Source organism: Narcine bancroftii, chromosome 5 (genome assembly GCF_036971445.1).
Source record: "Narcine bancroftii isolate sNarBan1 chromosome 5, sNarBan1.hap1, whole genome shotgun sequence".
NCBI classification, from domain to species: Eukaryota; Metazoa; Chordata; class Chondrichthyes; order Torpediniformes; family Narcinidae; genus Narcine; species Narcine bancroftii.
Window position 1 is genome coordinate 192510788 of NC_091473.1, and position 16494 is coordinate 192527281.

General features: G+C 46.3%; 1 protein-coding gene across 2 annotated transcripts in view; it reads right to left on the minus strand.

Moving 5' to 3' along the window:
* Window positions 1-14992, minus strand: part of mrpl24 (mitochondrial ribosomal protein L24) — a 32607-nt gene extending 17615 nt beyond the window's left edge. The window contains exons 1-2 of one of the 2 annotated variants that reach the window (XM_069940447.1): window positions 14973-14992; window positions 8013-8185 (exon numbers count right to left, since the gene is read on the minus strand). In XM_069940447.1, coding sequence (XP_069796548.1) covers window positions 8013-8183 — 171 coding nt within the window. In that variant the 5' untranslated portion in view covers window positions 8184-8185; window positions 14973-14992. Of the gene's footprint in view, window positions 1-8012; window positions 8186-14739; window positions 14884-14972 lie in introns of those variants that run through there. The other variant, XM_069940448.1, reaches the window with a different exon arrangement.
* Between the last annotated feature and the right edge of the window lie 1502 nt (window positions 14993-16494).

The window sequence follows — 16494 nt, forward strand, 5'->3', positions numbered from 1 at the left end:
CATCTGTACAAAGTGAAGAGAGGAAAGTTTAGGAGAGACATCAGGGGTGTGTGTTTTTTTTTTACACAGAGAGTGTGGGTGTCTGGGGTGGTGGGTGTTTGGGGTTATGGTGGGAGGCTGGAATAACAGGGGCTTTTAAGAGTCTCTTAGACAGGCCTGTAGATGAGGGTTATGAGGTAGGGAGGGTTTAGTTGTTTTTAAGTTGCTGTATATATGTCGGCACAACAGCATTGGCTGCAAGGCCTGTACTGGGGTGTAATATTCTAAATGCATTGCAGGTTTCTGAAAAACAGTGGATTGTGTAATGGTGGAGCCACGGCCAGATCAGCCACGATCTTATTGAACAGCAGATGGCCTGCTCCTGCTTTTTGTGCTTCTATTGTGGGGAAAGGAGCCTTGCTCTCAATTTCATTTCCCCTCTCCTCCTCCCACCAACATCACCCAGTGTCTCCTTATCACTGAAACACTCCTGGCCCTATCCTCTCCAGGAAATTCCCATACTTCCTCTCCTCTGTGACTACAGCTGTGGCCTAAGCCTCTGCTAAGGCCTGTTATTTTAGAACCCCTTTGATGTTGAAATGAATTTCACCCTCGGAAGGTACGCTTTGAACCACAGGAAATTCTTTTTGTGTGTGTGCGCGAAGCCTGCATTACCGTACATACTAGCATAAACGTCAATCTTGTGTAAAAGTTGATCCTCTACTTTTGGCCAAAATAATTTGGAACCTTACATGCGCCTCCTGTAAAAGTCGACCCTCGCCTCTCACCTCAGGCCCCGGCTTCTGGCAGCCCGGAGCTCCCGGCGCCTGGAGCGTGGACGCTCGCCTCAGCCAATCACAGGCCAGAGCACCCAACACTTCTGCCGCAAGCTCACTCCTCGGTCGCCCGCCCACACCATCTCCCGACACTTTGGACTTGGACTCTCACCTCGGTCTCGTCCGCCCACCCACGTGAGCTCCCAACACCTCAAACGACACAGAGACTTATACCATGGTTCTGACCTACCCCATGGTGTGTTTTGATGCACAGAATCTGTATTTATACTTTAATTCATTGTTTCTTTGTTTTTTATTAATTTAGAGATCATTGATATGGTATTTTGGATTCTAGAGTGAATTTCAGCCCCTCAAACTAGTATCCATGTAATGTAATTTAACATTAAAAAATGGCCTTGAAAATCTAACTTTTACACATGTATATGCGATATTTCTTTTAAGACTTACCATCTTCAAACTTCATATAACTAACCCATCAAGTATATCCCTGAGAGGAGTCACGTGATGGAGTAGTGGCCAGTAGGAGAATACCAACCCTCTCCAGAAAAGAAGGAAAAAGGTAAAGAGAAGCAAAGCACCAGACACACAAACCACAACAAATAAAAAATAAAGGTGTGGAGGAAATGGCACCAAAGAAAGAAAAGTCAAAAACAACGGGAAGAAAAGAAGAAGGAAAGACGCCGGAAGAGAAAGGTGTAGGCCTTACCTGTACGAAGAAGTAGGGACCCGCCGTGGAAAGAGGAGCCCACTCCCTGAGGTCAGTGGAAACCCCACAGGGTCGCGGCCCACTGAACGCAGGACTACAAAGATGGCTCAAGGAGCCAAACAGAGGTGCGCAATGCGCATGACATAGACAACACGACGGGAGGGGGGACCAGCTGTGGAGCGGAACTCCACAGCTTGAACAGCTGAGAAAGACCCGACAGCAGGGCTCCCAGCTGGAAGATACAGAAAATAACGGGAATGGGAGGGAGGAGAATGAAAAAAGGAAATCAGAGACTCAACAGATAACCAGCCCAGAAGAAGAGGATCAACATCAAGATATATGGAAGCAATAAAAGAATGGCAGACATGAGAATTTAATGAAATAAAAAGATTCAGAAGAAAAAGTGAGTAGATTAGAGATGGTAATGACAGAAATAGGGAAAAGAGTAGAAAAGGTGGAAGAACGAGAAACAGCCATAGAAATGGAAGTGGACGACTTAAAAAGGAAATTGGAAGAATCTGATAAAAAAAGTTAAACACAGGAGTTGTTAGCTCAGAAGATGGATATAATGGAAAACTATAATGGGAGAAACAATATAAAGATAGTGGGCCTTAAGGAAGATGAAGAAGGCAAAAATATGAAAGAATTTATAAAAGAATGGATCCCCAGGGTCCTAGCAATGCCAGAATTACAGGAAGGAATGGAAATAGAAAGGGCACACAGAACATTAGCCCCTAAACCTCAGCCAAACAAAAACCAAGATCCATTTTATTAAAATTCCTGAGATACACGACAAGAGAAAATATACTGGAGAAGGCAATGAGAAAAATAAGAAGACAAAAAACCACTGGAATACAAAGGTCAAAAAATTTTTTTTTACCCAGACATAAGTTTTGAGCTCCTGAAGAAGAGGAAGGAGTTTAACGCAGCAAAATCGAAAGGCTATAAATTTATGTTAAGATATCCAGCAGTGCTTAAAATAGTTATCCAGGGGCAGCAAAGCAGACTGTTCTCGGTTCCGGAGAAAGCACGAGAATTTGCAGAACGCCTGCAAAACAGACAGAGAGATGAAGAGATGTAACAAGAACAAGAATGATGACAAACTTTATATAAAGAAGAAGAATAAAGTATAAGTAAGAACTAAGAAGGGGAAGAAAGGGAAGAAAGGAAGTAAGGGGGGAATTAAGAGAGTGAGCTTTGTTATATGTGAAGATAAAAGTCTTTTCTGAAGGGGTCTGGGTGGGAGAGAATAACAGTCACTGCAAAATCAGTTGACGCTTGCGAGTGCGTTCGTAATCCAAATGGAGAGGGGAGATGTGGTTGCCCGACAAGGGACAAGGGGAAACTCAGAGAGGGGGGGGGGACATTTGGGGTTAAGGGAATTTTAGATGTGGGAATAGTGGAAATTTTTATGTTTTAGAAGTGTTGTCTTACAGTGGGTTCAAAAAAAGAAAACAGAAATGGATAAGAAGGGAAGGTGGTGATGAGGAAACGGAAAGGAAAGATAAACAAAGTATGAAATGACTATGTTGAACTATATGACTTTAAATATTAATGGAATACATAACCAAATCAAAAGGAAGAGGCTGTTAAATTTACTGAAAAAAGAAAAAATTGATATAACATTCATGCAAGAAACACATCTAACTGAAGTGGAACATAATAAATTAAGGAGAGACTGGATAGGACATGTAACAGCAGCATCATATAATTCAAAAGCCAGATGAGTAGCTATATTAATCAATAAAAATGTACCAATCAAAATAGAGTAGGAAATAATAGATCCAGCAGGGAGATATGTAATGATAAAATGTCAAATATATTCAGAATTTTGGAATTTACTCAATGTATATTCACCTAATGAAGAAGATCAAAAATTTATGCAAGATATCTTTTTGAAGATTGCAGATACACAGGGGAATATACTGATAGGAGGGGATTTTAACTTTAATTTGGACTCAAAGATGGATAAAACTGGACAAAAGACTAGCAGAAAGAACAAAGTAACCAAATTTATGGTTAAATCGATGCAGGAAATGCAACTTTTGGATATATGTTGGAGACAACACCCAAAGGAGAAGGAATACTCATATTATTCGGGTAGACATAAAACATACTCAAGGATAGAACTGTTCCTGTTGTCAGCCCACATCCAAGGGAGAGTTAGGAAAACGAAATATAAAGCTAGATTGTTATCAGATCACTCACCCTTGTTATTGGCAATAGAGCTGGAGGACATCCCACCGAGAACGTATAAATGGAGATTAAACTCCATGCCACTTAAAAGACAGGATTTTAGAGAATTCATTGAGCGATGAATTAAAATGTACTTTGAAATAAATATGGAATCAGTGAAAGATAAGTTTATACTATGGGATGCAATGAAAGCGTTCATCAGAGGGCAGATAATAAGTTATGTAACTAAGATGAAGAAGGACTACAATCGGGAAACAGAACAGTTGGAAATATAGAAAAAGAATTAGCAATAAAGGAAGATGCAAATAAAAGAAGAGAATTGGCAGATAAAAAAATAAAATATGAAACACTACAAACATATAAGGTGGAGAAGAACATAATGAAGACAAAACAGAAATATTATGAGCTAGGAGAAAAAACGCACAAAATTCTAGCGTGGCAGCTTAAGACAGAACAAACCAAAAGAATGGTATTGGCATTAAGGAAAAAGGACAAACAAATTACATATAATCCAACGGAGATCAATGAAAACTTCAGGGAATTCTACGAGCAATTATATCAAACTGAAAACGAAGGGAAAGAAGACAAAATAGATGAATTTCTAGCTAAAATTGAACTACCTAAATTACAAACAGAGGAGTAAAATAAATTAATAAAACCATTTGAAATAGAAGAATTACAGGAGATATTAAAAACACTACCGAACATCGAACAATAAAACACCAGGAGAGGATGGATTCCCAATAGAATTCTATAAAACATTTAAAGACTTATTAATTCCTCCCCTTCTGGAAGTAATCAACCAGATTGATAAAACACAAAGCATACCAGATTCAAGCAAAACAGCAATAATTACAGTAATACCAAAGACAGGGAAAGATCCACTTGCACCAGCGTCATATAGACCAATATCTTTACTTAACACAGATTATAAGATAATAGCTAAACTATTAGCAATCAGATTGGCCAACTGTGTACCAAAAATATTAAAACTAGATCAAACTGGATTTATTAAGAAAAGACAAACAACGGACAATATCTGTAAGTTCATTAACGTAATCCATGCAGTACAAGGAAACAAGACGCCAACAGTGGCGGTTGCCTTAGATGCAGAGAAAGCCTTTGACAGAGTAAAATGGAATTATTTATTCAAAGTACTACAGAAGTTCAACCTACCAGAGAAATATATTAATTGGATTAAAGCATTATATAAGGGACCATTGGCGAAGGTGACAGTAAATGGATATATATCAAACCAATTTAAATTAAGCAGATCAACTAGGCAGGGATGTCCACTATCTCCCTCACTGTTCGCGTTAGCTATAGAACCACTGGCAGAACTGATAAGAACAGAAAATAAAATAAGAGGGATAAAAATAAAAGAGAAGGAATATAAAATCAGTCTATTTGCAGATGACGCCATAGTATACTTAACAGAACCAGAAATATCAATAAAAGAATGACATAAGAAATTGAAGGAATATGGAGAAGTATCAGGGTACAAGATCAACGCAAATAAAAGTGAAACAATTCCAATGAATAATGCGGATTTCACAAAGTTTAAGAAAGAATCACCATTTAGATGGCAAACACAAGCAATTCGATACCTAGGAATACAACTAGATAATAATCTAAGCCATCTATACAAACTAAATTATCAGCCATTAATGAAGAAATTACAAGATGACTTAGAGCATTGGAAAGACTTACCACTACCACTGATAGGAAGGGTAAATTGTATTAAAATGAATATCTTCCCAAGGATACAATACCTATTTCAATCATTACCAATTCACCTAACAGAGAAATTCTTCAAGGAGCTAAAGAAAATAATAAGGAAATTCTTATGGAAAGGGGGGAAACCGAGGATAGTGCTAGATAAATTAACAGAATGGTACAAACAAGGGGGCTTACAGCTACCAAACTTTAAGAATTCTTATAGAGCAGCACAATTAAGATACCTATCAGATTTTTATCAAACAAGGGAAAAACCAGATTGGACCAGATTAGAGCTAGAAAAAATACAGGAGAAGTACCTGAACATATACTATATAAGTGGGATGAAAAGCTGATACAACATAGGAATTCACCAGTACTGCAACATCTGCTCAACATTTGGAAGAAGATTCATGTAGAAAGGAATAAAACAAATTATCAACTACCAAAATTAAAATTGACGCAAAATCAACTAATCCCTTTCACAATAGATAACCTTTCCTTCAGAGAATGGGAGAGAAAAGGGATCAAAAGAATAGAAAATTGTTTTTCGGGAAATAAATTATTATCTTTTGAACAAATGAACGACAAATATGGAATAACTCACGGTACAATGTTTGCATACCACCAACTGAAAACCTACTTGAAGGACAAATTGGGAAGCAGGCTGAGGTTACCAGAAGGAAGCAATTTTGAATATGTGATTACAGACAAAATGATAATTAAAAGATTTATAACAAACATGTACATCAAGCTGCAAGAGAAAGAGAACGAGGAAACAAGCTGTAAACCCATACAAAAATGGGAACAAGATCTAAACATAGAGATAAAGAATGAAACATGGGAAAAGCTATGCTCCGGAACTATGAGAAATACAATAAACACGAGGTTACGCATGATACAATATAATTGGTTACACAGGCTATATACCATGCCCCAAAAGTTAAATAAATGGGACCCAACGGTATCAGACAGATGTTTTCGCTGTAAGAAGGAAACGGGAACAACAGTACATGTAATTTGGGCATGTGAGAAAGTGGAAAAGTTTTGGGAAGATCTATACCAGGTATTAAATAAAATCACAAAAAGCAACATACCAAGATCTTCCTTCTAAATAATATAAGTAAAGAACTAGGCCTCGATTTGGATGGAACACAAAAAAGATTTATTATGATAGCCCTAGCTGTAGCAAAAAAATATATTATGTCAACCTGGAAATTAGAAGAGAGCCTGAGAGTACAGCAATGGTACATAGAAATGAATAAATGTATTCCATTGGAAAAAATAACATATAATTTAAGAAATAACATCACAGTATTCGAACAAATATGGGAACCGTACATGGAACACAACAGAGAAGTCCTACTGCGGACCTCCACCCCCTAAAATGACAGAAGGAGAAGAAGACGAAATGAACTGACCCAGTATGTAAAAGTAGATGACATAATTTTCTTGTTTATTTTCATTGTGTGATGACATTGTTTCATGAGTTTAGTGTATCATATATGTTGAACGTTAAGTGGGTGGGGAGGGGGGTGAAGGAGGGAGGGAAGGGAGGGGGAAAAGGGGAGAAGATGACACTGTGTATATTCAAGAGGGAAATGTTTGTGTGTATTTTGGTCAGTATGGTTCATAGTGTGAAAAATAAAAAAAATGTTAAAAAAAGTATATCTCTGAACCTCTCTGCCTCACCTTTGATCCAATACATCATGGGGTGTCTCATGCTCAAGTTTATTGTCATCCAATTGCACAAGCAATTGAAATGACGATCTCCGGTCCTTAGTGCAAAACACGCAGATACAAACACGGATCGGAGGTCCACAACACTGGCTGGGAGGATCAACGGAGTCTCCCTCTGCACCCCCCCCCCCACCGCCCATCAACGTGATCGACTGGGATCGTCGTCTGAAGAGGGGGCACAAAATCGTCAAGGACCCCTTCCACCCCGTGCACAGCGTCTTTCAGCTGCTCCCATCGGGGGGTGATCCAGGAGGATCAGAGCCAGCGCCACCAGGCTGAGGAGCAGCTTCTTCCCACGGGCAGTGAGAACACGAAATGACCAAAGGAACTGCTCACAGTGACCCTCAGAGACCCTCATGTTCCTGAAACAATATCTATTTGTATAGATTAAATATCTGACCTGCGTATGTGTTGTGTGTCTGTATGTGTGTTATGTCTGGTTGCGTATCTGCAAGTTTTGCACTGAGGACCGGAGAATACAGTTTTGTCAGGTTTTACTTGAGTAATCCAATGACAATAAATTTGACTCAAGACACTGACAAATGATACATACGCATATATAAATAGCTATGAGAGTTGCAGAGGATGAGTGTGAACAGTTCCTTTGGTCGTTCAGTGTTCTCGCTGCCCATGGGAAGAAGCTGTCCCTCAGCCTGGTGGTGCTGGCTCTGATCCTCCTGGATCTCTTTCCCCGATGGGAGCAGCCGGAAGATGCTGTGTGCGGGGGATGGAAGGGGTCCTCATTGATTCCGTAATTTAACTGTTAATCTGTAACACACCCACCACCTCCCAGGTCGCCTCTCCAAACGTGAAGGTTCAAACTGCCCAGTTCCGATCCCAGGAAGACCCTCCCTCCCCTTCACGCCATCTCAACTCACTGTGTCTCCCCGGAACACGTTCCACTCCAGGATGGGCTCCACGAACACCTTCCTGCGCCGCCTGCCCGGCGGGTTCATCTTCTGGGCCGCCACCGTCCAGGGGCGATTGGTGCCGTACCGGTAGCCCACCGGCACTTTGACCGCAGCGGCCAACAGGGCCATTAGACGCATGCCTGCAAAGGGGGAAGGCGTACATCAGCCATGGCTCAGGCCAGAAAGCAACGGCGGAGATCATCCTTGTCCAGTTCGGTCAGAGCAGTGGGAGCCCACTGGAACCGCGACTCATGTTTGTGTTAGATTCACTGGGGCCTATGTTTATAGGACATTGGGAGCTTCAAGGCATTTAAAGAGCCTTGTAAAGACGCACACCCATCGTGATCAGCGGTATATAAAATGGCCTGTGTGTGCAAAGTTTTGTTATTTACAAATAGGGAGTTGCAAGGTTAAACAGGTTAGGACTTTATTCCCTGGAGCAGAGAAGAATGAGGGGAAATTTGATCGCGGAACGATAAGAGGGCTAGACAGAGGTCGGCTTCTTCCACTGAAGGTAGGGGAGATACAAACTGAGGGACATGAGTTAAAGAGGGGGAAATGTCTTCACACAAGCCGCTTATTCCACCTGAAAGCAGCTACAAAGAGCGGTGGTGGGGTGTGGAACGAGCTGCCAGCTGAGGCCTCAATTTTTAACATTGAAGAATTTGGACAGCTGCGTGGATGGGAAGGGTATGGAGGACATTGGGCTGGGTGCAGGTCAGTGGGACTCAGCAGAATAATAGAAGGGCCTGTTTTTCTGTGTGGTCATGTTCTATGGTTTCAAGGTCAGGGGTGCTTTTCTTACCATGCATTAATATCAAGTGTTGCCTGCCATGAGTCATCATGACTCTAGTCCGGCCCCTCTAAGAGAACAAAAGAATAACTCTTCTTTGTTCATTTTCTCACTCGATAGGAAAAAATTTTACAGGACCTTCGGCCCATCCCGCTTAGCCTAGCCAAGTTGCCTACATCATTTGCCCACATTTGGCCCATTTCCCGTTCCCCTCCATGCATCTAGTAAAAGCACAGATGTGCCGGAGGAGCCAAGGAGGTATCATGGCAGCGTCCACAAGAGGAAGGAAAAACCCTCAAATGTCTGCAGACACAACGCTGGGTAAGTTCAGCCGGTCACTTTATATTGCAAAGATAAATATACAGAACCAATAGTTCAGGCTTCGTCAAGGAGTGGACAAAATGTCGTCAGGCGTCCAAACAAGATGGGGCGGGGTGAGGCAGGTGGGTAAGGGAGGCAGGGCACAGCAGCCAACAGAGAGAAGGGGAGATGCCTCTGAGCAGGGTGGAGAGCTCTAGAGGAAAGGAGACAAAGGGGAGGGAGGAGGAACAGGGAGCATGACCCTTTCCTCATCGGAAGACCCCAGTCAGTGCGAATTGGAAACAACGTCTCCTCCTCACTGATCGTCAACACAGGCACCCCTCCCCCCCCTCCAAGGATACGTGCTTAGCCCACTGCTCTACTCGTTATCCACCCACAACTGCTGGGCCAGGCATAATTCTAACACCATCTACGTTGGCCGATGAAACCACAGTTGTCAGCAGAATCACAAACGGCAATGGGGAAGTGTAGAGGAGGGAGATCGATCAGCTCGTCGAGTGGTGTAATGGCGACATACTTGCGCTCGACAGGGGTCTGGCGCTGCCGGAGTTCACCTCCGGCACCTCATGGGGTGGGGGTAGGGGGCTGCTCCAGGCCCCTCCTCATCGCCGGTGAGCTCCAGCACCTAAAGAAATAAGCACTGCGGCCCTGGCACTCAACGTCAGCAAAAACCCAAGAAGGTGGTTGTGGACTTCAGGGGGAAGCATGGCCCTGTCCTCCTCGAGGGTTAAGCAGCGGAGAGGGTCAAGACCTTCAAATTCCTGGGTGATCGCATCTCCGAGGATTTGTCCCAGGGCCTCTACGTCGATGCAATCACGAAGAAGGCCGGCCAAAGGCCGCACTTTGTGAGGTGTTCGAAGAGATTCGGTAGGTCACCGGAGGCTCTCATAATAACTTCTGCAGGTGGACCCTGGCCGGTTGCATCACTGCCTGGTACGGAGACGCCAACTCTCAGGACAAGAATAAACTCCAGACATCACTGTCATGTCACGGGCACCAGACTTCACTCCATCGAGGGCATCAACGTGAGGCAGTGACTCTTATCCTCAAGGACCCCCACCACCCAGGCCATGCCCTCTTCACTCTGCTACCATCGGAGGAAAAGGTACAGGAGCCTTCAAACGAGCACAAGGACAGCTTCTTCCCCTCCACCATCAGATTCCTGAATAATCAATGCCTGGCTTTTCGTGCACTACTATTTAAAATTTTTTTTTACAGTAATGTGTAAGATGGTTCTAATCTGAATGTTTGCACTAAGATACTGCTGCAAAACACCGAATTTCATGACAGTAAATCCTGATTCTGAGAAACCAGAGAAGCCGATGATCATGTTATCTGCTTGGAGAGAGCCCAAAGGGGCTTGTGTGGGATAGTACATGAGGCCATTGTCAGACACATCAGCAAGGGAACTGAAATGGTTGGCACGTGAGTCCAAAGGAGGATATATAAAATCTATATATCCATCTAAATCATCCAAAACCCCCACCCTGGGCTCTGCTCAAGGCCCGTGGGCCTCCTTCCACAAGGTTTGCATCTCAACAGGACGATTAGTGGGGAGGGACAAGGGTGTAATGGAGGGAGCGATCCCTACAAAAGGTGGAACGGGGAGGAGAAGGGAAGGAGGTGGAAACATTCAAATTTTCAATTTTTAAAAAGTTTAGGCATGTAGCACAGTAAAAGGCCTTCCGGCCCACATGCTGCCCACTTATACCTGGTTGACTTACAACCCCCCACCCCCCCCCCCAAATGTTGTTGCACCGTGGGAGGAAACCCCACGCAGACACAGGGTGGGCATAGTCAGAGTGGGATGTGGCCCCAATCGCTGGTGCCGCAACAGCGTTGCGCTAACTCTGCTGCCCACTGCAGAAGGCAGAGAGGAGGGATGCGTCCGGTAGCGGGCTGCTGTTTTAAACGCTGAAAATTCCGGAAGAGGACATGCTGGAGGTGGAGGCGGGTGATGGGTGAGGATAAGGGGAACCCTATTTTTGTTACGTCTTGGGGAGGGGGGGTCAGATGAGCGGGAAATGGAAGATGCAGGTGAGGGCTGATTTGCTCCATGGCTTTTCTTTTGATCAAACAAAGGAATTTTGGCGAATCAAAAATGGCAACTGGATCTCGGTCACGGGGTAGCAGTCAGCGCAACGCCAGCAACCCAGGTTCGAATCCACCGCTGTCCGTCGGGGAGTTTATGCATCCACCCAGCGATCGCCTGGGTGATCCGGCTTCCTCCAAGACGAGTGAGGCTCGCGGGTTAATTTGCCAAAATCGGGCGGCGTGGGCTGGACGGGCCTGCATCTCAAAATTTAAGAGGGAAAGGTGAAGGCATTTAACTCAGGCCCAAGTGAAGGGCTGAACCAGAGCACGGTCAGTGACGGGGCGATGTAGAGCGTGGTAGATTAGGTATAGTTCCGTGAAAATTCTTCAGGTAGTAGTGGTGGTGAAGTTGCTTGAACATAGAACATTATAACACAGCACAATCCCTTCCCCCCACCTCTCCCCCCGATATACAGTATCTAAAAATAAAAACTAACCCCTCCCTACCTCCTTTCATCCATGAGTCCCTTAAATGCCCCTAATGTTCCAGCCTCCATCACCACCCCAGCAATGCATTCTAGGCCCCCACAACTCTCTGTGTAAAAAAACTTACCCCTGACGTCTCCCCTACACTTCTACAAATGTCCTCTGGTGTTTGCTACTCCCGCCCTGGGAGAAAGGCGCTGGCCGTCCACCCTGTCTCTGCCTCTCAGAATCCTGTGGACCTCTGGTAAGTCTCCTCTCATCCTTCTACGCTCCAAACAGAAAAGTCCCAGCTCTGCTAACCTTGCCTCATCAGACTTATTTTCCAATCCAGGCAACATCCTGGTGAATCTCTTCTACCCCCTCTCCATAGCTTCCACATCCTTCCTGTAATGAGGGGACCAGAACTGAACACAATGCTCCAAGTGTGGTCTCTGCCTTCAAATACGACCTTCCAAAATGGAGCACCCCACACTTATCCAGATTGAACTCTGTCTGCTACTTTTCTGCCCAACTCTGTATCCCGTCCTCGCCTACGACCCCCTTCAACACCATCCACGACTCCTCCAACCTTTGTATCATGAGCAAAGTTACTGGCCCACCTCTCTCAATCTTCGCCCAGGTCATTCATAAAAATTGCACAGAGCAGGGGGTGGGGGTGTCCCAGAATAGTTCCCCGTGGAACTCCACCAGTCACCAGGGTCGGCGTCAGAACGAGTCTTAGTTTGGGGGGGGGGGGCATTAGGGTAACCACAGGTGACAGCACAATCTGACGTTCGAAAACACGCTCGGTGGAGGGGGAGCAAAAATGGGACACTTACCATGTTAAACGTGGGGTCCTGGGGACTATAGGCCGTGCGTGGCCATGTTTCTTCTTGCACGCTAGTTGCTGATCCTGCCTGGGGCGTGCGCAGTGGATTGGAGAACAGGGGCCACTAGTGTCACTTGCCCCTCCCTCTGACGGAAGTGACGCCTGTAGCCCCAGTTCTCCAATCCACTGGACATGTGCCAACCGGCATCAGATCAGAATTTATCGTCATGGACAAGTCATAGCATTCGGTGTTTTACGTTCATATTATAACCATCTTACAACATTACTATAAAAATAACAGTGCACGAAAAGTTGGGCAGTGTCTGTGGTTCAATGATCATTCAGAAATCTGGTGGCGGAGGGGAACAAGCCGTCCCCGTGCTTGTCTTCAGGCTCCTGTACCTTTTCCCTGATGGTAGCAGAATAAGGGGGGGCATGTCCTGGGTCGTCGGGGTCTTTAAGTATAGAGGCTGCTTTCTTTAGATATCCTCATGTCGATGTTCTCGATGGAGCGATGGAGTGAGGTCTGGTGCCTGTGATATCTGAGGCCAGGTTAACAACCCTCTGGAGTTTATTCTTGTCCTGAGAGTTGGTGCCTCCGCACCAGGCAGTGATGCAACCGGCTAGAATGCTCTTCACAGAGCATCTGTAGATTTTGAGAGTCTTCAGTGACATCCCGAACCTCCTCAAACTCCTCACAAAGTATGGCCGCTGTCGATCGCATCAACACGGAGGCCCCAGGACAGATCCTCTAAGATGTTGACTCCCAGGAATTTGAAGTTCTCGGCCCTCTCCACTGCTGAGCCCTCGACGAGGCCTGGGTTGCATCTCCCCCGACTTCCTCCTGAAGTCCACAACCATTTTCTTGGTTCCTGTTGTCGTGACACCACCCGACCAGCTGATCTACCTCCCCCCACCCCCCATGCTTCCTCGTTGACGGCTGTGACTCTGCCAACCACCGTGGGGTCATCAGCAAAGCAAAACGACACATGGGCGCGCACGGCCTACGTTCCCTGGGAACGCCGCATTTAATGTGCTAAGTGTGTCCCCTTTCTGCCCCTACACCCCCAATCATAGGACAAATTAACATCCGGCTCGAGGTGATGCTGGACAGATTACTCAAAAGCCGGACTGTCCGGCCTAAAACCAGACATCTGGCCACCCTAGCGTGGAGGAAGGGGTTAACAATACCTCATTTGGGAGGGGGAAAGGCACCGTCACCATTAACCACGTGCTCTCTGCTGTCTACATGCAAGCTGATTTTTAACCCATGTGGCCAAAGTTCCATGGATCCTATGTCTCATGACTTTCTCAAATAGCCTCTCATGGGAGACCTTGTCAAATCTCTTACTAGAATCCATAAGCACCACATCTGACTTCATCAATTTCTTTTGTCATCCCCTCAAAACAAAAAAGTCAAGAGGGCGCGTGAGGCACGACCTTCCCTTCACAACGCCATGCTGACTATCCTTGAGTAGACTGTGCTTCTCCAAATGCTCACTGATCCTATCCTATCCACACCACTGATAGAAGATCCTCTGGTCTATAAACTCCAAGACTCCCCCATTACCTTTTTTAACCAAGGGGGACTACATTTGCCATTCTTCGATCCTCTGGCATCTCCCTTGTGGCCATGGAGGATGCTAAGATCGTCACCAGAGCCCCAGTTACCTCTTCCTTCGCATAGCAACCTGGGGTATATCTCGTCCAGCCCTAGGGATTTATCAGTCCTAATGTTTTTTAAGAAAATCCAGCAGTTCCATTTTTTAAAAAATCTCAACATGGGGCCATTCTGCCCCCTCTGTCCTATCACAAGGGAGTGAGGAGGCCATTCTGCCCCCTCTGTCCTATCACGAGGGAGTGAGGAGGCCGTTCTGCCCCCTCTGTCCTATCACGTGGGAGTGGAGGCCGTTCTGCCCCTCTGCCCTATCACGAGGAGGCCGTTCTGCCCCATCCATCCTATCACAAGGGAGTGACGAGGTCGTTCTGCACCTCCACCCTATCACAAAGGAGGTCGTTTTGCACCTCATTCCTATTACAAGGGAATTAGGAGGTGGTCGGCCCCTCTATCCTATCACAAGGGAATAAGGAGGCCGCTGGTTCACTCCGGTCGCACCACAAGAGGCCACTCAGCCCCTCCATGCTGTCACAGAGAGGCCCCAACGTTAGAAAGAATGGGGGGGGCACAGCCCGGTTGAAAACTCTGTCCGTTCCCGGAAGAGACCGCCCTGCCCACCCGCCTCCATCCTCACCGCTGCAAGGACCCGCCGACGTTCCTCTCTGGTGCCGCTCCGGGCCACTTCGCCACAGGTTCGAGGACCCCGAACTACGAATCCCATGCTGCCCCGTGCCGGAACCATCCCAATGCGCGCCGCCTCCCCCCACTCACTACAATACCCAGCGTGGCTACCGACCACCCCATGTCTCTGCGCATGCGTTTCCAGGCTGCGCGGCTGCAGGGAACTGGTGTCGTGCATTTGACGACCTTTCTCTGGCTGCTCCAGGGGCGAGTGCGTGCGCACAGGCCACCATCTCATGAAGAGCGGTGAGAAGACGCAGGCGCGTGACGTCACAAACCAGCATTATGGAGTGGGGCTGGGAGGAACCATTTTGATTTGAATAAGGAATAGAATAGACAAGGCACGTGACCCTTGGGAGATGGTAGTTTTTAAGCAGAGAAGAATGCACAACAAATTGGCAACAAAACTTTTTCAAAATCCTATTCCGCACTCAGAACCAAACGACGAAGGGGCGGTTTGGATGCGGAGAAACGGAAACTGAGGCCTCGCGGATGCGTTCACAGTGGAACAGAGAACGAAGAGGAGTTAAAATGGTAGAGGGATGCTTCGGAGAATTCAAACAATTGGAAGGTGAGGGCGGCCAGACGCCCGGTTTTAGGCCTTTGCGGCGATACATCCACAGCACTGGGTTGCGTGCCCACCAGCCTACTGCGGTGGGAACCTCTGTACCTGCAGGAGGACCACTTGGGAAGCTGGCTCCACCTGGCCGGCTGTCAATCACCAACCTGTCAATGGATGAGCCGGCACCATCACGCGCAAGGAGCCATCAAGATACTGCAACTAGTGCACAGACTTTAAATGGATTAAGGTCTTGGTATTTGCTTGCTGCACCAGAGCTTTCGAACCCTTCATCCGGTGCCACTTTGAGCCAGACATTAATTTGTCCTCCATCTAGGCCCTACACCCCCAAAATAGAGGCCCAATTAAGGGCAGGAAGGGCACTCACCTGTTAAAATGCAGCAGGCACGGCCATGCTTTTTCACCCGCGCACGCGCAGTGAGGGGGAAAGGTGACAACGCTCCCCGCCCTCCACAACCCCGAGAGAGTTTCTGATACTGTCCTCCGTTTTGGTAAGTTTGGAATGGCCACCTCCAACTGGTGTGATTATGTGGAAAGGTAAACATTTTCCAGGCATGTAATTAGACTAATAAACGTGAACCTCCTGAGTCTGTTTCAAGCTGAAACATTTGCCGCTCCACCTCCTGCATCTTTACCGATTGGTTTTCCTCGTTTACATCCACGACCATTCTGAGAAGTGGTGATATTTCTGCTGGTGCGGACCCGGTGAGAGCAGGGAGCGGAGGCACAGCACAGCTGCAGGGTCCTAGCATCCAGTTCGACTGCCAACAGTATTAAGCGGCCTGTTCGCGGAGCCGACGCCGTTCGTTTTTAAGATTCCGCGACCACTTGGGCCTCAGATGGCAGCAGGATTGGGGTTGCGTTGCAGACTTCAGGGGCGAGAAGCAGGGGAGACAACCCAAAGGACGGTGACCACAGTGTCGGGCCAGCAACGGGGTCGGCGGTTAAAGGACGTACACAGGGGTGGCGAGCTGTTGGCAGGGAAAGCACACAGGCTGCGGGCTGCTGGTGACACGAGATCAAAGGATTCAAATACCTTCCTATTTTTTGCTTCTACCTTGAAGAAGGGCTTAGGCCCGAAACGTCGGTAATGTACCTTTACGTGGCAAGACCAAATGAGCTCCCACC